The sequence below is a fragment of the Candoia aspera genome, chromosome 6 (assembly GCF_035149785.1).
Source record: "Candoia aspera isolate rCanAsp1 chromosome 6, rCanAsp1.hap2, whole genome shotgun sequence".
In the NCBI taxonomy this organism is placed as follows: domain Eukaryota; kingdom Metazoa; phylum Chordata; class Lepidosauria; order Squamata; family Boidae; genus Candoia; species Candoia aspera.
In genome coordinates, this window is record NC_086158.1 from 73,451,550 (window position 1) to 73,473,324 (window position 21,775).

The window sequence follows — 21,775 nt, forward strand, 5'->3', positions numbered from 1 at the left end:
GTTTTTAGGAAGTGCAGCATTTTTGGTTTTGAAGGAGCTGACTATGGCTATGCTGATTACCATGCAATCCTTTGATCTGGGCCAGTGTTTCCTGAACTATATGCTTATACATGTCAAGGAACACTGTATTGGAGGCAAGCCTTTTCTTTTTCAGAATGGGTATGCCATGTTCTTATTCATTCCCTCATCTTTCTGAACAGTGAACAGTCTTTTATGAAATATACATATACATTTAGATATACATAAAAAATTTATTTTTATCCTGCCTTTTATTATTTTTATAAATAACTCAAGGCAGAGAACTTACCTAATACTCCTTCCTCCTCCTGTTTTCCCCACAACAACAACCCTGTGAAAGGTTGTCTTGACCTTATGAGTAACAAATGCTTTCCTTCAGCATATTAACTAATAGAGTTTCAAATTCTGCCACTTTTTTTCTTCTTTCCCCTTTTGCTTTGTTTAATATTGTTCCTGATGAAGAGTTCTGGAGAACTCTAAAGCTTGCACATTGTGACCCCTAATCTAATAAGGGTACTGTTTTCATATGGATTTTGGAAGCGGTCTTGGATGATTTTTGACAAAGATGCTTTAGTAGTTTTACTTCATAATGAACAAAAACAGATTCTGGTATTTTAAAATTAACTTGTTCATCTAACAAAATCAGCTGTGGTTTATAATTAGTATTATCTTTGGGGAACAGTTTTTTCTAGCTATACTTTTAAGCAGAGTAGATGAATACATAATAGATACTTGCTCAAAAAATTAAGATATGGTGATTCTTATAATTTGGATACATTTTATATATTTTATACAATGCCATCCAAACACAAGAATTAAGGTGATGTTCCTCTATTGTGGAATCATTTTGTCCAGTATTTAGAATTTTGTTTTAATGTTAAGATTTTTAGAGGTTTACGTATTAAATAAGAGCTTATGTATCCTCTAAATATTGTAACTATCAAAATGTATAACATTGTCAAACTATGTTGAAAACTACAGATTGAATGATGATAAATTCAACTTTCCAGAAGTTGGTCCAGGATTCTTCTATTAAAACAATTTACCTGTTCTGCCTTTTAGTCATCATATATCACAATAAGCTGTTGTTAAAATGTGATTGGCTACATTTGTGCCACATGTTAAACCACACCCAAGTAAGCCACATTATGGTTTTGTATAATGTGTAAATTAAGCCCATATGATCCCTTTCTAAATCCTTTATAGTTTCTATCCTCTCCCGTAGTACAAATTCTGATCATTACTTTCAAAGCTCTCAGCAGCTGTGTCACATCTCCACTTTTATGGCAGTACTGTTTGCAGCCTCTTGGCCTTTCCAGAGGAGCTTCTAGTTAAATGCCTTCTAGTGCTAATAATCCAAATCCATTGTAGAGCTAGTCTACCTTTCCTTCTTTTACAGATTATTTTCCCAATAAGAAAAAAGCACAGTAGTGCTGGAGGGTGAGGGTGAGGGTGAGGGTGAGGGTGGGGGTGGGGGTGGGGGTGGGGGTGGGGGAACAGAAGAGAGATGCATGTGGATGACCATCTTAACTATGGAGTCCTTGCAAAATTATGTAAGCAAGACAGCATGACTAGTCAATAAAAGCCTTGTATGAAAGCATCCTGAAAGATTACTTTCATAAGCTAGACCTATTTCTTTCTTGGCTTTTATGCTTGAAGAATGAATAAGTTCAACACAGAATTCCGTTTATTCACTCAAATATTGTTTTTCAGATTTTCAGGTCAACACAAGGAGCTGAAGAGTCTTTGGACTGCTTTTCCCATCCAGTGAGGATTTTGTTAATACCATGCCACCATGCAGATTGCATGACACCATGTCCTCAAAGAGTTCCTGAATACCGCGCCACTTTAAGCAGAACTTCTCTCTCAGATTTTATCAGTGGAGCCTTACTCGAAGCAACTACATCTCTGGGAGCAAGAAGTGGCACCTTAAATGTTTTAGGAGGATCAACTGGAAAGATCATGTTAAAAGGTAATGAAGGGAGGTGTATAATTTCTGATGGTATACCTGTAAAAGCTGTTATGTGTGGAATTTTTCTCCAAAGAGCCATTGGTAAGCCTAAATTCTTAGAATTCAAATGCTGGATATTTTAAAAATATTCCATGTGTGTTATTTTTTTTTTAAATTAGGTCCTTGGATTTTTATCTTCAGAGCGCACACAAGCAGTTTACAACTTTTTTAACCAATAATTTAGAAGCAAGTAATTTACCAAATTAAGATTGCCCATAAATATGTGTATAGTGATGTAAAGTTTTCCTACCAAAAATGATCAGAATATTAACACAGGATTTTTATACTATGATCAGGCTGACATAATCAGCATTGTTCATTAGGTCTGAGAAGTTAGGGTGTTCTTGGAACAAGTTGTTTTTATTTTCTTTTGTGTCTTTATGTTCTTTAGCCAATTTGGTTAACATCATCACATGTCTTACAGATTCTCTGGAATTTTTTTTTAAAAGAATCCCTCTTCCTAGATATGCCATACCACCAAGGATGGTAAAGTACAAAGTACATAGGTATATTACTTTGTGGAGTCTCTAGAATTTCATGCTTTTAGGAATGTTAAACACTTTAGATTACAATGTCAACAAAGCACATTGTAAAGATATTTATTGAGTTTTTATTGTACTTAGTAGTGAGGTTAGATTCCATGGCAAAGTAGTTCTTAATGAAATGGAATAAAGTGCAGGTCCTCATTGTTTTGGTGTCAGATTTGGTGTTGAATAACTATGTATTTTTTATGTTTCTGAAAACTAATGGGTCAAAAGATTTATAAAAATAGGAATTAAATAGATTGTTGTTCAGTTTTAGAATGTAGGCTATTAGTATAAAACCTTAATGAATAAACACATTTTAGTGTCTTGGTCTGTAAATGCTGGCAATCTAGTATGTTGTTACTATAATAAATGCTGTAACATTCGTTGGAGAAGTAATATATGTATCTTGACACCTAGACATTTACATGACTAAATCAGATTTCTAGATCCTGACTGTTACTTCTGTATAATAAATTGGGAGATCACAGGATATAGAGAAGAATGGAGGTTAGGTGATGTTTAAAACACTCCATTCATCACTTTGCCATTGCATCTTCCCCAAACTCACATTTCCATTAAAAATTAATTTGGAATAGGGATGGATTAACTGATTCTATCATAATTTATAATTTCTTTACTAAATTCTGATCCACTGTTAAAAACTTGGACAAAAGTTCTTCTTTATTATGAGATTTCATAATATCTTTGAATATTTGCATAATATCATTTCTAGAATGTATTTTAGGAAGGTTCTGTTTTCTACCATGTACTGTGACTTCATGTATTAAAACACATCTCTTTTTCTGCTATATCTCCCCATATACTGTTTTGTTTGTTAATATATAATGGGCATATAAACAGTCATTCCTGCCATTCCTTTATTTCTGAGATTATTTAGCACTCCCACTCTTTTTATTAATTTATACAAAATTCTTCTTTAATGGGCAGCACAATAAGCAAACATACTTTTGTTATGTATTTAAGCACGTCAAACAACTTAGGAAGTAACTTAAAATATTTAACAATTTGTTTGCTAGCTGCTCTGCTTCCTAATACTGCAATAAAAAAGTTGATTGTTTATATTTTTCTGGTTGTCTTGTTATCCTTGTTACTCTTTCATGCCACTAAAACCAAATTGTTATATCTTTTATGTTACATTTGCCAGAATTATTGAAGTCATTTGAATATCTTGCATTAAGGTTTAAAAGATGTATCATTGCAGCTTGATAAAAGTAAGGGTGTTTGTTTCTTTTTGCATGAAAAGAGATAAATATTTGTGTACTCCAGAATTAGTGCAAGTAAATATCTTGATATTTGAGAGGTTAAAATTAACAATATATATATTTATTTAGACTTCATCAGACTCTGAAGATATAATCAGTGACCTATTAGGTGTGAATCTTTACAACTCTTCATTATGAAGAATAAATTTTCATCTAAATAGTTAAAATTTTAACCATTTCCTCTGAAAAAATAATTAGTTCAAAGTAAATTTGGAATGTTTGATAATATAAACAAAAGCAAAGTCAAACCTAGAGATAAATGTGTCATGCTAATTCGCAACATGTTTGAATTTTTAAAAAGAATAATTGGGGCTTCTAATATATTTTGACAATTTTAAATGATATCATTTATTGCCTATTGCTGTGTATTAGAACTAACATAGTATTGATTATTAGAACATTTTGACTTCACTGAGACTGTTCAAGGTACATTGATTTCCATGTGGCATAAATGTGTTTATCTTTTTCTTGTAACCAAATCAAATGCTACTCTCAGGAAGTCTTTAAAAGTAAAATTTATCTTGTTGGAGTCATAGTGTTTCAGCTTTTATCTGGTAAGTAGGTAACCTGACCTTTATGCCTGTCGTCTTTGTGACTTACACAATGTATGCTAATTGTGTATTTTGACAGTTCATAGTTTCAGACTGAGCAGCTGTTGCCCAACACTGAATACAAATAAATGTAGCATGTTATATTTCTCTGCTTTTGAAAGCATCTGCACACTCTGACATTTTAGAAGAAAATGAATAGGAAAATTCAGTTTACTGGTAAGCTTGATGGCCTATATAGTCATTTCTCATACCTTTTTAATCTAAAAAAATGTTTTTGAGATAGAAATAATGGCATGGATTTCAGAGTCATGTGCTGTAAATTATTTGTGGGAAGGCATATCCAGTATATTAATCTTCTTTGTCATTCTTTGACAGATATTGGTTATATTTCTTAATTACAGCTAAATACTTTAAATACTGTGAAAATTTAGTTGTAATGAGTTTAGATTAGTCAGTTTTTATATTAATGTATTTTTTTCGTACATGTGACTATGTTTTACTACAGTAAGTTCAGTATGTCCAATAACCATGTAACCATGGTTCATGTCAGTAATGAGTAGCTCTTACTGGATGTTACATATCAGAAAACTATTTTAGCTAATAAGGCTTGTTCTCTTTGTTTTAGGAGTACATTAAAATAATTACTTTTTATTAGCAAGTTATTTGGCATAATTTCCAAAAGTTTCATGTACAAATCACAGGCTAATTTACATTATCATAGAATGGTTGTAATTCAATAGTTGACATTGCATTCAGTAGTTGACCTTATATTCTAACACTCATTAATGATCAAATATTGGGCATTTAATTACTTTATTGTTGGTAATGTACATACAAATATAAATATTGTAGATAATAAAAATTCCTAAAATTAGGAATCAATAAAAGTGTTCCTTTGTATCAGGAATTATGTTTTAGTTCAGATGACAGGCATGGCCTTCTCCTTCTCACATGACAGATAATTTCTATTTCTCCTGAATCATTATTTGCCCTATTTGAATATCACAGTAAGTAATAGTTGTGCAAATTGTGATACAGAAAAGAAAACAGATTTATAAGAGGAAGTAAATTTAAATAATGACATGGGAAGCAGATCATCCTGCAGCATTTTTTCTGTCCTTCAAACCAAGCTTTGGAAAATCAGAACACAATGTCTACTGGCTGTTTTCTCACAGTATGGTAACCAAAATTCTACTGAGCCACTGTGTAAGCTTAATTACATTGCTATTTTTCTTCCAGAATTCTTGGCACTGTCTTGGGGATTCCAGAAAGATGGATAATAATAGCTGTCCAGATTTAATATTAGAATGTCATATAGCATTCTTATACAATACTGTGAACAAGGGTTGAGGTGGCTGGAGATTGTAGAAGGGTATTAAGTTTTAAGAGATTTCCCATGGTTTACAAGATTACTACTCATTTATTTGCATGAGAAAAGAGGAAAATCAGTGGTAATGATGGAGTAACTTAATTCATTTAAGAAATAACTTAAATAATGTCACCAATAACCTATTTCACCAGAAGCATTTAAGACATTTTGTTGTATATTTTTATTTTAATGCAGTTTGATTACCAGTTTTTATGTCATTTGTAGTACCAGCTATGATTTTTACTTTACTCAGTGACAAGCAAACTTACATTATAGATGACTGTACATAGTAGTTCTCTAATTAGTGTGTGTGTGTGTGTGTAAGACTTGGAAAAGGGATAGTTTGGAGCAGAAATGTGGCAAAAAAGTTTATATAAACAATTTCCTGTTGATTTTTTTTTTTTGCTTCAAATTAACACTCAGGTTGCTTCTTCCTTCACAAGCAGTTGGTAGCTAATCTTCTTTAATATAGAAGTGTGAATTTTGTTTGCAATCAGCCAGTGGAACTGTGGAGACAGAATTTTACCAGCATCCTTCTTATAAGGAATGTATGTGTTCAGCTAACTGTGTAAGCTATAATTGTCAAGGAAAATAATAGCTTCCTTGTCTCAAGAGCTCCAAGGCTCTCCTGGGGGATAAGGATGCCTACGAATAATTTGGAATATGTGGGAGGCTGGCAAGTACATGATAGGTATAATTTGGGAGATGGCACAAATGGAAGATAAAGGAAGGAAATACAAACCAGAACCAGTAGAAGATAATATAAGAATGCAAGCATGTGCATATGGGGGATATCTTGTCCGAAAGTAACCAGACAGGTACTTGTAATGTTAAATTCTCCTCCCATAATTAGATCATTCCACTCCCAAAGGAGGGGCCAAGGTGGAATTTTACACCTGAAGGAGGGGAGAAATCCCTAAATGGTGATGGGTGTAGATGTAGTGTATAGTTAACATAGATAACACAAATGTATGCATGCCTATGTACCCTGTGACAGAAATTGCCCAATAATCATTTTATGCCTGTAACTGTATCTTATAGACAATGGTATAAAAGATGCTGTCTACTAACACAAAGGGCTCTCCTTTTTCAGAGGAGAGACCCCCTTGTTACTTGAGCGCTCAAATAAAAGGGTTTTCCTATTTCTCACTTGGTGTGTTTATTGGGACCCATACCAGGTTTAAAGGACTCCAGTCCTAAGCCGTGATTTGCAGCCCTTCAGAACTAAGTCAGCTATAACTAAAAGCAAATTGGGTTAATACAGTATGCTTAGTTTTTTTTTCCTATGCTTCTTATAGAACTTTTTGCTTAACTACTGCTTCTGAAAGAGGTATAAAGAAAATCACCAAGGTTTGGAACAGATTTTTCTTTGTGTAACTAAAAATATCAGAATTTAGCCCTGCATTATTAGCTTCTCAAATGTAGTCTGCCCAAAGTAAAAGATAAATAAATTAAAGCAACACCCCCCCCCAATAACTTCTGGCTCACGTGAATCAGCCTTATAACATACTGTACACATGCAGAGTAGATATGTATTTCTTATAGTTCAGAGATAAAGGAACATAAAGAGATAGGCAGTAGAAGCAGATAATGACAATATTTGGAGGGATAAGGGGAAGTTAATTTCTAATTTTTAACTTCAAAGGCTTCAATCAAGTGGAACACATCTTGGTCTGCTTAATTTTTATCCAAAGTGGCAAGATATATTTAAAAGTAGTAGGATCATATCTTGGATACTAAATGCAGATGCAATAAATAAAGATGCAACTAAAATATATGATAATATAAAACAGTTGCTGAAGCAAGGGGGGAAAAAATCAGCTCACTGTAGTCAAGATTATGGAAACAGAATTACAAGAGAAACTAGTTATTGCTTTTTTTTAAAGAGATGAGTTCTTACAGCATTGACGTATTCTATGGTAATGGTGGAGTCATAGAAGTGTTAGGGTAGAGGAAGAGGACTGTCTTCAATTTGGACAGCTGGGAGGAAACTCAGTATTTGCAAATTGCCCCAGTAATTTGGCAGTAGATGGATGAATCAGTGCATATCTTTTCTGGTGTTTAAAAAGAACTTAAATTATCATTATTAGATGAGTCCCCATTACACTGTATTTTCTGAATTAGCTGTTTTCCTTCCAATTATTATTCCTTATTAATTTAAGCTTTCAGTTACTGGGAAAGGTAACAATGACAGGTTAAGCTTACTTTTCATTGGAGCACGTTTTACTCAATGTGCTTGCAGCTACTGCACATTAAGCATGCTGGGCTTCTGCGGAGAAGAATCATCCAGAGTGGGCTGAATGTTCAGCCCAAGATTCTTAATTATAGATCTTTAACATAACTTGTGTGATGTTTTTATTTATTTATTGTATACTACCCAGTATCCAAGACACATACTATAAAATGGTAAGAGACTTGCTACTCAGTGGTAACAAACTTAAAATAATACAGTAGATGAGAGGCTGTGGGATACTGGGATATTTTCAAATATAGCACGTTAGGTACCAAATAAATTAACTGTATTGTATGGCTTTTATAAGAGACCTACTGTTAGTAGCTATGGGGTAGTAGTAGTACCTCCCCAGTGTCACTGCTTGCAGTGTATTGTATTGCTATCAGTACTTTTTCTAGGATAGGTACATTTATTGGTGCAGTACTACTGTTGGAGGCTAATATCAAGTAACATTCAAAGAAAGTGCTAGAATATTTTTTTGGCTTTTTCAGTTTTGTACTGTATTGCTCAATGTTCCCAATATGATTTTTTCAACTATAATATTCACTTCATTACATCATTTATAAAATGAAGTGTCAAAACAATTTGACAAAGCAATTTCCATCTCTGCAGGGGGAACTTGACTTCACCAGTAGTGTCTTTTAGTGCACAATTACTATTAACACCCTACTGTGCCTCATTATTTTTGGATATTTGTTGAACTTTTATAATATTCAGTTTATAAATTCATAAATTTATAAAGACGGTGAGTTCTAGTCCTGCCTTAAGCATGAAAGCCGGCTGGGTGACCTTGGGCTAGTCACTCTCTCCCAGCCCAACCCACCTCACAGGGTTGTTGTTGTGGGGAAAAGAGGAGGAAGGAGTATTAGGTATGTTCGCTGCCTTGAGTTATTTATATAAATAATAAAGGTGGGATATAAATAAATAAATAGATGGAGGAATCTGAGTCATGACTACATATTAATCTTTATTACTTTGCTTTATTGTTGTTGAAGAATTAACCTAACAGTATTTTTGAAACTATGATTTAGACTGCATACCTATCTGAAAATTTCAGTACAATTCTAAAAATGTCGTCATCCACAAGGTTTTTAAAAAATATGAGCAATGTACTTAAAAGCCAGATAGGACACTGACATAATTTGATCTATGCAAATTGAAAGAAAAACCCTCTAATGAGCTCTATTTTTAATATAAAAATGGTAATGAATGGGATGTCACTTTTTCTTTAAATATGTAAAAATAAAAATTAACATCCATTCATTAGTGGAGGCACAAACATGTGAAAATGGCAAAATAGGCACTGTGGAGAACTTAACTACTTTAAAAAAAATGACTGTACCGGCTCATGTTCTCTTCTCTTGTTTTGTTTCTTTTGAAACCAAATTTTCATACAGAGGACAACCTATATAAATTGCATTTACATTTTCCAAGGACAAAAAAAAAGTTAATTCTTATTAATGGCTTTTTGTAGCTGTAGTTGTCTATTATAAATGTGACATCAATCCTATGAGGTGTCTTTGAGGCCTTTTTGAGTTTTTATGTATTTGGTATGAATGATTGCTGTCTTTTTAATAGTTAGGAAATGCATGAACTAAATGTACATTTAGTGACAGATTCATAAAAGGCCCAAAGGGAATATATCTGAGGCAAATTTCCTTTATTTTTAGATGCCATGATTAGACTAACAGTTATGAGACCAAGTATATCTTTCCCTTGTCTGAGGATTTTTTTTTTTTGGCAACATATTAGATTGGATCAATTTTTTTTTTGTTAATGCTAGCTTTCTTCAGCTAGAAGAGGCTTTTTTTAAAAAAACATTCTCTTAAATATTTCATTCAAGGTTTTTTTTTTTTTTGCAACTTGGGAATTCCCCAGAGCTTACTAATATTTCCCTTTTGTTTCATGGGGTCCCCTTTTTGGTTACAAACTTACTACAGGCAATAAATTATACGCACTGAATTTAATATTAAAATTATCATGTCACAAGGTCATTTGCAGTTCTGCTTCTTCCTTGCCCCCCCTCACTTTCTGCATTTGACCACAAACCTTTACAACAAAAGATAGTTCTCCTTGCGATGGGCATTGTCCAAAACAAACAAACAAACAAAAAAGAAAGAGAAAACAATTCCTTGATAATTAAAAACAATATTTAAATCTGATAGTCAAGACCCCTGAAATCTTAGTGTATGTTTGTATGCATGAATTGTTAAAGCCAGAAATGACATTAATCAGATTTTAAGTTCAGAAGCTGGTTTTCATTAATAGGAACATCATCCTTAAACAAATATTATTATTAGGCTTTTTTTTTATGATAGTATAGCATAGCAGTTCAGTGCTCATGCTGCTTTTTCTTGTTGGGAAACCCTTGTGAGGTCCAGCAGCCAGACGTGTAGACTATATAGTTGTGACAAGTCACATTGCCCGGGGTGCACCATGAGGAGGCTGGTCTACATTGCACCAAGTTGGGCTGAGAGAGAGCGACTGGCCCAAGGTCACCCAGCCAGCTTTCATGCCTAGGGCGGGACTAGAACTCTCAGGCTCCTGGTTTCTAGCCCAGCACCTTAACCACTAGACCAAACTGGCTCTCTTTTTTAGGCTGTATGCATATTCATCATCATAATCTTGCTAAACAATGCAGACATTGTAGATAGTTGTGTTGATCCATTAGGAAAAAAGCCACTTTAATATTTACAGTATGGAAATACCTTAATTAAGTGATGGGCACACTGCAGGCAGCACACCAGTAACCCTTTCGCAGCTTCTACAGTAGAGAGTTGCCAGACGTTCTGTTCCAAGATGGAGCATTCTGCAGAACTCGAGATTGTTTCATTCCTTCTCTGGCCATGCCTCTCAAATGTTGTGGGGGTGATTCTGCAGTTTTCTAGAAGCCTTCTGGAAAAGGGAGTGGTTTATGGTGTTCCAAAGGTGAGTCAGCCTCAAAATGGGACATTCCAGAGACCTGATATTCCTTGGAGCCCTCACAGGATAGAAAGGAATTTTTTTTGAAAAGTCTGCTGCTTCTTTAATGTAAACTGGTATATAATATCACAAAGCCTTGAAATTCCCCAGGATTCTTTATCAATACTGAGCAAATTTAGAGAAGGGAAAAAGGATGGAGGAAGTGGGGGGAAACAGTGAAGGCATCATGATGTTGTCTCAACATCATATGACAAAGTATAGGAATAGTAGTACTAGTGCGTATATAGTTATATTAGCCTTCCCCCTCTCCCACAAGTTTCTGTTATCTCTAATCAGTACTTAGTGAATCAAATGAAATGGAACAAACTTCTTGAAAACTGTGTTATAAATGTTGTAGTCATTAAAGTACCAGAAGACTACCCTGTTTTTAGGTGGCCTATAGATGAATTTTGTTTCAGGATTACTTAAGTTCTGAGAAGGATTTTGAATTGCTTCTGCCTTTCTTTCTTAAAACTTTATCTCTTTAAACACAGCTTGTTTTGTCACAAATTAATTTTTTAAAAAATCCTAGGTGAGACAAATTAGTATTCCAGATACGATAATATATCCATCTTCACCAGCTCTGAGAACAGATGTGGCCCAATACCACTCCTATAGACCTACTGCTTGCATATGTGAGCTGCTGTACTGGCTATTGTCTGTTACGTTGCAGAGACAAAACTATATAACTTCTTCCAGTGTTATGATTTTCATCGTAAGAATGACTTGAAGGTGCAGTGGGGACAAACAGTACCTTTGGAGACCATGATAAAACAAATTGTTTTAAAAGATCCTCACAATTCTTTCGCCTGTTTGTTCTCAGGCTTTAGAGATTTAATAATATCTTCACAACAACGTGTGAGGTAAGATTGGCTGAGAGATAATGATTAGCTCAGGAGGAAGTATTTACATTTTTAGTAACTGGGGTACATTTTGGAGGAAGCCAAACATGGATAAAAGAAATGGACTTCACTGGAGCTAAAATGGACTTCACTTTGTTGTTGGCACTTGTCAAAACGTCTAGTACCGTGTTTCTCAACCTTGGCAACTTTAAGATGCATGGATTTCAACTCTCAGAACTCCCCAGCCAGCATGGCTGGCTGGGGATTCTGGGAGCTGAAGTCCAAACATTTTAAAGTTGTTAAGGTTGAGAAACACTTGTCTAGTACAATCCCTCTTCATTTCTGAAAGCAAATTTTCTAATGCTGTGTAGGTAAATTGAAAGAAAGTTGAAAAGGGAAATCAGAAGCACCATATCTAAGTCAAAGTGCCCAAGGTAATAAATCAGAGGCCCTCCTGCTACTGAGTTGTATTGACATAACCTGGAAACTGCTGTTTTTTGTTTCACCAGCTTCACTTCTAACACTATATCCCCCTTCTTGTTTTCTCCCCTCCCCCTCTCAGTCTGAAAGTGTCAGGTGCTTTTCTACCTCTTTCCCTCCAGTACAAGATACTAGGAGCATATCATGTTTTTGTTGAAGGATCTGATATGGTTACAAGTTGTATTCTAAGCAAATTTAAGGTACTGCTTTTTACATTTGAGGCCTGATGCATGTCTTGAATATTGTTTTGAGGTAGATGATCTACCTCAAAACAATATTGAAGACACACATTGGGCCTCAAATGTTCTACCGAAAAGCTCCATCTTCAACTGTTCCCAGAAGACTACTAAAGTTAGGGCTAATCTAACTTTCAGTGGGAAGTCATTCCAAAGGTTGGTGCTACTACCAAAAAACAGCACCTCCATGCTTGGCCACCTCCACAACCCAAAGGTGGGAACTATCAACTGCTTTTCTTGGCAAGATGGTTGGCCAGGTCAAATAGGTGAATGCAGTCCTGAAGGTAGCTTGGTGCTAAGCCCAAAGAGCTTTGTGGGGCAACACCAGCACTTTAAATTGCACCCAGAAACCAATGTAGGGTCTCTGGCACAGGGGTAATTCTCCAATTAATGAGGACCAGATAATACATGGACCAACTAAAGCTACCAAGTGGTTTACTTTATTCATTCATTCATTAAAATATTAAATGTATATGACCACCCATCTCAATCTGGGTGGTGACTCTGGGTGGCTAACAATACATAAAAAATACAAAACACAATATTGCACCCAAAACCTATTGTGAGCCAGTGCAGCCCTCAAAGCAGAAATATTACATGGGTTGCTACATTCTGGAGCAGCTTCCAAATGCTCTTCAGGGGCAGCCTCATGTAGTGTACATTGCAATAGTGCAACAGGGAGATGACTAAATCATCAATAACTGTGAGTAGAGCCTCCAAATTCAGAAACAGATGCAACTGGTGCACAAGGCCTCCTGGCTACAGCTGTCACATGCTCCTTGAGCAGGAGTCATGAGTCCCCAAATTATGGACCAGCTCTGTCTGGGAGAATGCTACTCCATCCAGAGTCAGAAATGGAAAATCTTCAGATCTAAAGGGCTCTAAAACCCATTGCCATTCAGTCTTGCTAGGATTAAGGCAAAGCCTGTTCTTCCCCATCCAGACTTCCACAGCCTCCAGGCATTGGGAAAGAAACTTGTCAGCATCATTTGGATGGCCTGGAGCAGAGGTGTACAGCTGATGCCATTAGCACATTGATGATACTTAATGTTATGCAGATGAATAACCTCACTCTGCAGATTAAGGGGCGTGGTGGCTCAGTGGTTAAGATGCTGAGTCAGAGACCATTAAGGTCAGCAGGTCGAAACCCAAGAGCACAAGCCGCGTGACGGAGTGAGCGCCCGTCAACTTGTCCCAGCTCCTGCTAACCTAGCAGTTTGAAAGCATGCGAATGCAAGTAGATAAATAGGTACTGCTTTGGTGGGAAAATAACAGGGACATGAAAGGAGCCCCCTTGGGCGTTCCCCTGGGCAATGGTGATGTCACTGGCAAATCCTTGCAATGCAGAAGAGCCTTGGTAGGTGCTTCTGACACGGGAAAAAAAAATTCTGCAGATTCATGTAGATGTTAAATAGGAGTCGGGAGAGAGTCAAGTCCTGAGACATCCTGCAATGCATGGATTTAGGGTTGGTCCTCCAACAACAGCAAATGGAATCAGCCTTGGAGGAAGGATAGGACTACTGCAAGATCTTGTCCCCCCCGCCATCCCCAAGTCAGTCCAGAAGACTAACATGATCAATTATATTAAAGGCCACCAAAAGATCTAGGAGAGATAGGACAGATGCACCACCTCCATCCCAAGCTTACCAGAGAGCATCAACAAGTGTGATAATTGCTGTTTCAGTACTATATCCCAGCCCAAAGCCTGATCCAGATAATCCACTTCCTCCAGGGAAGAAAGGAAGGCATTCTTTAAAGGCAGCCCCATGTAGAGTGCATTCCAGTAGTCTAATCAAGTGATGATGAGGGTATAAGTCTCTGTTGTAAGGTTCCCGTGCCCCAGTAGGACCACAATTGGGACACCAGTTGAAGCTGGACAAAGACTCCTTGGGCATGGCTTCAACCTGCTAATCAAACAGGTTCCCCCTTTTCGGGGAAGATGGGTGGTGATAAAATTTGAAAAATAAATAAATAAAATAAACCCTGAATCCAGGAGATCCCCCCGCCCCCAAGCTGCAGACCTACTCCTTGACGGTTTGTGTTTCCTCTTACGGCAGTTTGCAGATGAAGTCACTAAGAAATTTGCTCAGAGGAGAGTTGTTTAGATTATAAGGTTTTATTGACATCAGGACAAAGATAAAATCTCTTCGGACTCTTATTATACAATGGTCCACTACAGATTGAAACTTGGAATGTAAAATAATGAATTCATAAAATGAATAGAAAAATATGTTGTCTCTCTGTGAAACTAAGAAAGAATGGAATAGTTCTATTCAGTTTTGTGGAGTGGGGTTGATAAATACATGTAAGGAAATAAAGGTATAGATTTATTTATGAATCACAAGATCTAAAATACATGTCCTAAAGTATGAATTGGTATTATTTAGATTCTTGTCAGTAGAAAGTTGAAGTCCATGGGTTGGTGATGTTTGTATGCTGTACTCTAGTAAATTATGATAATGGAAGAACCAAAGATCAGTACTGAGAAACTTTGTGCAACGATCTGGGTGTGATCCAGGGAAAACATTCTGCTACGTAACATGAAAAGATGTGTGGGAACAAGACAAGAGATTATAGAAAAAGTAATTGAATAATTCAGAGAGATGGCTCATCCTAGTACTAACTTATTGACTTGCATTTTTTCAGCCAAAATTGCTTGTATTTTAAGTGAAGCTTTTAAATATCTCTCTTTTAGTTAAAATTTCTTTTTTGTACTTACCTGTAATTTACTTTAATCCTTTTAGTTTCATCCTAAGACTGACTGTTATATTTGCTTTGCGCTGGTTAATATCTTCAATGAGAACTGATTTGAAAAAAAATGTGTTAATGGAACGGTATTGAAATATGTAGGATTATGTTAATAGAAAGCTTGGAAAAATGCTTAGTGAAATTATGAAGTAAAAGAAGCTGTTAATGAAAAAAACATGCATAAGAGAATAATTACTACAAAAAAAGAGAATGAGAAAAAAAAGTATAATATATAGAAAGAAAATTACACAGAGAGCAAGGGACAATTAAGACTAAAAAAGGAACAGACTGCGGGATGATTTTGATGGAAATAAACATTTGTTATGGAAGTGAAACAAAGAGAGTGAATGGACTTAAAAATAAAAGTAACAATTTGAGATGAAAATGAACTGAGGGAATGGTAGAAGAAATATTTGAGATTTGTATGGGATTGGGAATGATACGTTGAAGGGTGGAATTGTAGCGAATTGTATAAAAAATGATGTAAAGAAATGATAAATACAGTGGGAATGTTTAAAAATGGTAAGCCTCCATGTGTAGATGATGTAACAACCAGGCACATTCATCATCTGTTTACCAGAAAGCAAGCTAGCTCCTTATCATCTGAGTGAGTCCTTTGTGATATCCAAAGGTGCTACTGCAAAAAAATACAGTACTGGGGGCTAGTGTTTTATTCCTATTTATTTAGTTTTAGATATAACTTTTCAAAAGTCAGGTGAGGTAAGGAGCTCAGGGAAGGAACCAAGAAGTGTCTGAAGCACATGCTGGCTATTCCTGCCTAAACTCTGCTACTGCCGTTTAATAACATCAGAATGCAGTAAAACTTGACAGACTGTTGGCTAGAACACCTGGTGAGTGAGATGGTCTTTTTATGGACTGTGGCCACTGCCCCTTCTCCTCCTCATAACCTAGCTTTCTGCACCTTAAGAGTAATTTGGCAGCTTTCCCAAGAACTGGAAAAGCAAAATCTTCCCATCTTCTTCAGCCAGATCCTCATGGTATATACTAGGACTGCATTTTCATTCAGGATGAAAATCAATTAAATTAAATGAACAACCCACATTATATAGCAGGGTTTTTAAACTGGGGAACCACCTTTTATATTACCATTACTTCCTTGGACAGACTGCATACTGAAAGAAGTGAGACCAGCCAACAGCCCTTTTTGCCGTATTTACACGTGCCACTAGCCATCTTAATAGCTGCTGCCAAGCTGTTTCCTGTTTCTCTTCTTGCAGATAATTGTCAGTTGCCAACCCCAGTGACACAGCCATACGTTCTTTCATCTGATGAAAACCAGTCTACACTCTACTTTGTGTGCACATGCACTCAGGTCGTGTGCCTTGACTTTCCTTTGGTGGTAAATCTGCTGGTGGCTACCTCACTGCCCAGGAAGCCAATCAGGGCTAACCAGATGGGGGAAAAATATCTCTTTGGTTCAGGTTGGGAAATCCAGCTGTTTGACACTGGCAGCCAAGCATCCCAGCAGTTAGTCTTTGGGGAAAGGGCCTCAGACATGGAACCAAGCTGATGACCAACTTGATAACTTACCTCCCTGTGCATGGGTATCAGTGTTCCTTTAGCATATGCTCTTGACTGCAAGCTGGTCCTAGTTTAAAGGGCAATAAAATGATTAGACAAAAATAGGAAAAAGAGCCCTATCAGTAGCAGTGAGTCATGGTTAATAAGTGGATGGTCCAAATGTAGCAGAAACAGCAAATGCTGAGAATGAAAAGGGAAAGATGATTTATTCATTGTGATCTCTGTGATTCATATTAATGTATGCTGTGCCTGTTATTGGGCACTATTCTCTGCAGGAAGACAAACTATTTTGCGTTTTGATACTGCCTCAAGGACCCTAATGTTGTTGAAGGCCCCACTTCATAAATGTTGCCCTTTTGATGGTTGTGGCTCCTGTCACTTTTGCCTTGTTAAAGCCAACTACAGCTGTGCCTGCTGATTCTTAAGAAAAAGAAAAAGGACAGATCCTGGCTTCATCTACTTGAGTCAAAATCATTCTAGTTGAAGGATCAGGACTGGAGCCATAGGACTCTGTATCTCATTGCAGGTATTCGTACTGACAAGCATTCTTGACTCAATTCCCCAGTGTAGAAGGTAGACTTGATTGCAGGCAGGAACCAGCAGCTAGAGACTATATATCGGGGGGGGGGGGAATGTGGGATCACTCACCTGTTTTACCTGAGATAGGAGAATAAATTGATTACTTTTCACAGGAATTGCATAGATCCTTGCACTATCAAGTCTCCACAGTTTAACACCAGCTCTCACCGAATTCTTTTCATTTGGCATCTTTGTTTTTCACCAGTGATGCTCCTATGGATCTATGTGTAGATAGATACTGGTACCATTTTCAATACTGTGAATCAGTTTCCTTTTCTCTCTGTTTTATGATGCATACCTCCACTTTCCTGTTTTGGTCATCAGTTACATTGGAGCAGTGCTGAATTCTGGAAAATAGAATTCAGCACTGCTGATTTTGCCAGTCACTACATGATGACTTTGCCATATGTTGTCTACCGCTTCTGTCACATGATTTAGCTGTCTTCAGATACGATTGCTCCATTTGTGGACCTACACTTAGTTCCAGCTAGAGCTAGTATGAGGAAGCTATGCCTGCCTCTCACTAGAGATATGAAGTCTTTGCTGCATTGATAGAGCAATATGAGCAACCTGTTAAAGGGATTGCCGTTCATTCTGCTGTCTCCATTGGTTGTGATTACTATAGATATTTCCATAGGCTAGGCTATTCACTGCCAGTCCTTCAGATCCATGCACATGATCAGTTATTGAGACTGCTGACCATACTGACAAGCTCACATTCCTGAGTATATACAAAGCACTCTACATTCAAGAACCTTCTCTTGAATGAAGGAAATATTCAAGAGAATTTGTGGAAATATTGGACAATATCATGATTGTTTGGTACATCAACAAACAATGTCACACAATTTCAGACTGACTATTCTGCTGGCCCTGTGGCACTGATGAGCTGTCCATTACATTCATTTGGTGGCAATCTGTTTTGGCAGGAAGGACAACGTGTTAGCTGTAGCACAGCTCAGTTGATTTGCTGTGTCTGACAAATGGCAGGTGCAGAGTTCATGCTGTCCTTTGGAGGTGGGATGGTAACCTTTTGCATTCAACAGCTGACAGTATGGCAAATATTGCTGTAGGAAGAGCTCCAGGACATTGCTAGAGGATTGTTTCTATCTCCTGGATAGAACTACTATACTTATATTTCTCCCAGTTCAGTTACTGAACCAGATTGCCTCAAAGATACCTTGGTGGCCTCCCTCTCTGCAGTTTGTACCTGTCTCATTGGGAGTATCTTCTCCCGAAGTCCTGGACTTCCTTACCAAAAAGGCAGATGCATCATGTGGACCTGGGAACGCTGCAGCATTGGTCCTGAATGACTGAGATTAGTGGGAGCATGCCTAAGCATAGACAATAGGGAGAAGGGGTAGCACTCTCATCAACAATCTATGCTGTTGAAGTTTCTGAAGACAGTTCTGTGCATACATAAAACCCATTCGTGTGAATTCAGAAATGATCACTTAGTTACAGTCAGTAATCAACTGTTCCCTATTCTGTGGGCTTCCCATAGGTACTGTATGTATTATTTGGAAACAGAATAATTCATTGTTTTTATTTTATCTACATTAATTTATATAGTGTCCAAATTCTGTGTGGTTTACGATAAGATTAAAACCTATATAAAAATATGAACAGCATATAATCATTGCAGCAGAATTAAAAATCAGTCACAAATGCCAGCTGAAACAAAGCTGTTTTCATGGCTCTTTAGAAAGCAGACAAGGAGGGTTCCTGGCATACCTCAGTGAGTAAGGTTATAGCGAGGGGCCCACTGTAGAGAAGGAATGAATGGGTCCATATCTTGTTTGATCTCATACAGGTAGGTTCATAAGCATTCCCTGTCTGCTTGCATGCATGGGCAGGGCAGATTATCCTTGGATGGTATCCTGGAACCAATCCAAATAGAGCTTAATAGGTCAAAGGCAAGACTTGGAAATCTGTTGGCCCCTAATCCAGCGACTAGAGAATTTATACTCTCACTATGCAGTGACATCTCTCACTTGTTAATGTGCAGGCAATCACATTTTATGTAAACTGCAGTTTCTGGATTGTATTCAGAGGCAGCCCCATATAGAGCATGTTACAGAAATCTAAGCGTGTGGTGATGAGTCATTAAGTTTCAGTGACTGTCACTGAAACTTAGTGACCCATTTAAAGCCACAACTGGTGCACCAGCCTAAGATAGATTTAAGTAAAGGCCCCCTGGCCACAGCTTCCAACTACTGTTCCCTTAGGACCCCCACATTATGGAGTTCTTCCTTCTGAGAGAGGGCGATTCTGCCATTAGTGAGCCTGTGTTGGGGGGGAGGGGCAAACCATCTTACTGGAATTCAGCTAACCTTGTTTTGGCCCATCCAGAATACTATGTTAGGATTTTCACAGTGTTATCTGACATGAAATGACAGTGATAGTACGTAATTGAATGTGATCAGCATATGGCCGGTACCTTACCCCAAACTGATGGATGATTTCTCCCAACCAGTGTGAGTTAAATAGATGATAAATAGCAATGGGAGTAGATGTGAGCCCTACAACACTCTACATTGGAACAATCACAGACAACTACTTATCCCGTACTACAGTTGACTGAAATTGCCCACTGATGTAGAAACAGAAGCCTATAGAACCATGCCCTGACTCCCAGCTCCTGCAGATGGTCAAGTAAGATACTATGATAATGGGATGAAAAGCTGCTGCGAGGTCCAAAAGGACCAAGAGCAGCAAACTTCCACCGTCAAGGTCCAATACTGGTCATCTATAGATCAACCAGTGTTGTCTTTGTCCTGTGTCTGGACCTGAATTCAGACTGGAAAGGATCCTGATAATCTTTTTCATATACAAGCTTCTGTGACTGACAGCTCTGATCCATAGCACAATTTATCAGTTGCAACATGTATCGAAAGTAAAGTTGTCACCACTTACCATTCAAAGTTTTATACATTAAGAAAACTATAGGTTCCTTTTTTCAGACTGCCCTGACTTTTTAATAACCAGATAAGATTTATACCCACCATGTGAAGGCCAATTTAAGATTGGACCAAAAAAAAAAATCAACTCCTGGTTCCTGTTGTACCTCTCTATTAGAGCACCAAGTGAACTTTGTACCTTAAAATATTGTATAGGTTTAGTGTCCAAAAGCCTTTTTTCCCACTTGCAGGAAACATACATGCCCTGGCAGTGTTTTTTTTTCTGCTGTCTCCCCATGACATTGCCTTCATCCAATGAGTGAAAGTGGTTTAAGTCATGCAAGTGTTAAACACTTGTTTTCCCCCTTATTCTGACACAGTCCAAGTCCAGTGTTAGAGGTTATAAAGTCTGTTAGACTACCTTCTGAAGCCATTTAGTGGCCAGCTAGGACCACATAATGGAGCAGTTTAACACAGTGGAGGAAGCTGTGCACAGAAAAAGAATATTGTCTTAGACAGCTTTAATGAGCACATCAGAGAAACACAGGTTATTGATCTTACACATTCAGCCCTCCCATGCATAAAGAATTACACGCTTAGATATAGTAGGTTCAAAGTAAAGTAAAAAAGAGTCTTACTGACTTTATTCTTTGGTCCAGTTACATTTTGGTGGAAAACGAAGTTCCTTGTTTCTTCTGTTCTTTACTTACACTTGGTGATCTCTTAGCCCTACAGCTGCTAAGAGCTGCGTGGAAGAAAATGGGAATTCCAGGCCCACCACGTGGCACCCAGAGATGGAGCAGCATACAGCCGTATGCTTAGCTCCTGATGGTGAAGAAGGAAGAGAGAGAGAGAGAGAGGAAGTGGGAGTGGCAACAAACAGCTTCCTCAATAGCATGGAGAGAGTACATCCTAGAGCAACCATCCATATGCTAATGAGGCATGCTGGATTTGCCAGGACTTCCAATACCTTCAAGGGAAGCAACTGCATTGGCTTGAGATGGAGACAATAAAGGCACGATAAAGATAAGCAGTGGGCCACAGATTTCATGCCAGTGGAGTTTTCTGTTGACTGAAGTATGTTCAACTCAGCAGTGGAAAAAGACAGCTGATTTGAAAATTAAACTCATAGAATAAGCCAGGTAAAATTTTTAGCTTGGGATTTGCTACATGGCAAGTTTTTGACTCTTTTTAAAAAAAATAGGATTTGCATAACTTCCAGAAAGAGATGCATCAGCATTTTGGATAGTCAGTGTAGGTGTCCTCCATAGGACTCCCATAAATAGCTGCTTAATGCAGAGGAGCCAATCAGTGTTCTGCATTATCACAGTAACCCCAAAGATTGCATATGGAATCTCAGAGGCAAAATCTTTAATTTTATCAGGCATAATTTTATGCTTTTTTTAAATATGATAAAGCCCCCCAATAGGTGTCAAGCTTTCTAGTAACCTTAATACACCTACTGTTAATAAAAACAAATCCAAAGGTTAAACAA

At 37.2% G+C, this 21,775-nt stretch overlaps 1 protein-coding gene across 5 annotated transcripts in view; it reads left to right on the forward strand.

Annotated features, from left to right (window-relative positions):
- PLCE1 (phospholipase C epsilon 1) overlaps window positions 1-21,775 on the forward strand; it is a 156,965-nt gene that overhangs the window by 48,528 nt on the left and 86,662 nt on the right. For all 5 annotated transcript variants that reach the window (XR_010068224.1, XR_010068225.1, XM_063307406.1 and 2 more), the window contains exon 2: window positions 1,732-1,990. Coding sequence is in view for 3 of the 5 variants with exons in the window: in XM_063307406.1 (XP_063163476.1) it covers window positions 1,732-1,990 (259 nt within the window). In the remaining 2 variants the exon portion in view is untranslated. The remainder of the gene's footprint in view (window positions 1-1,731; window positions 1,991-21,775) is intronic.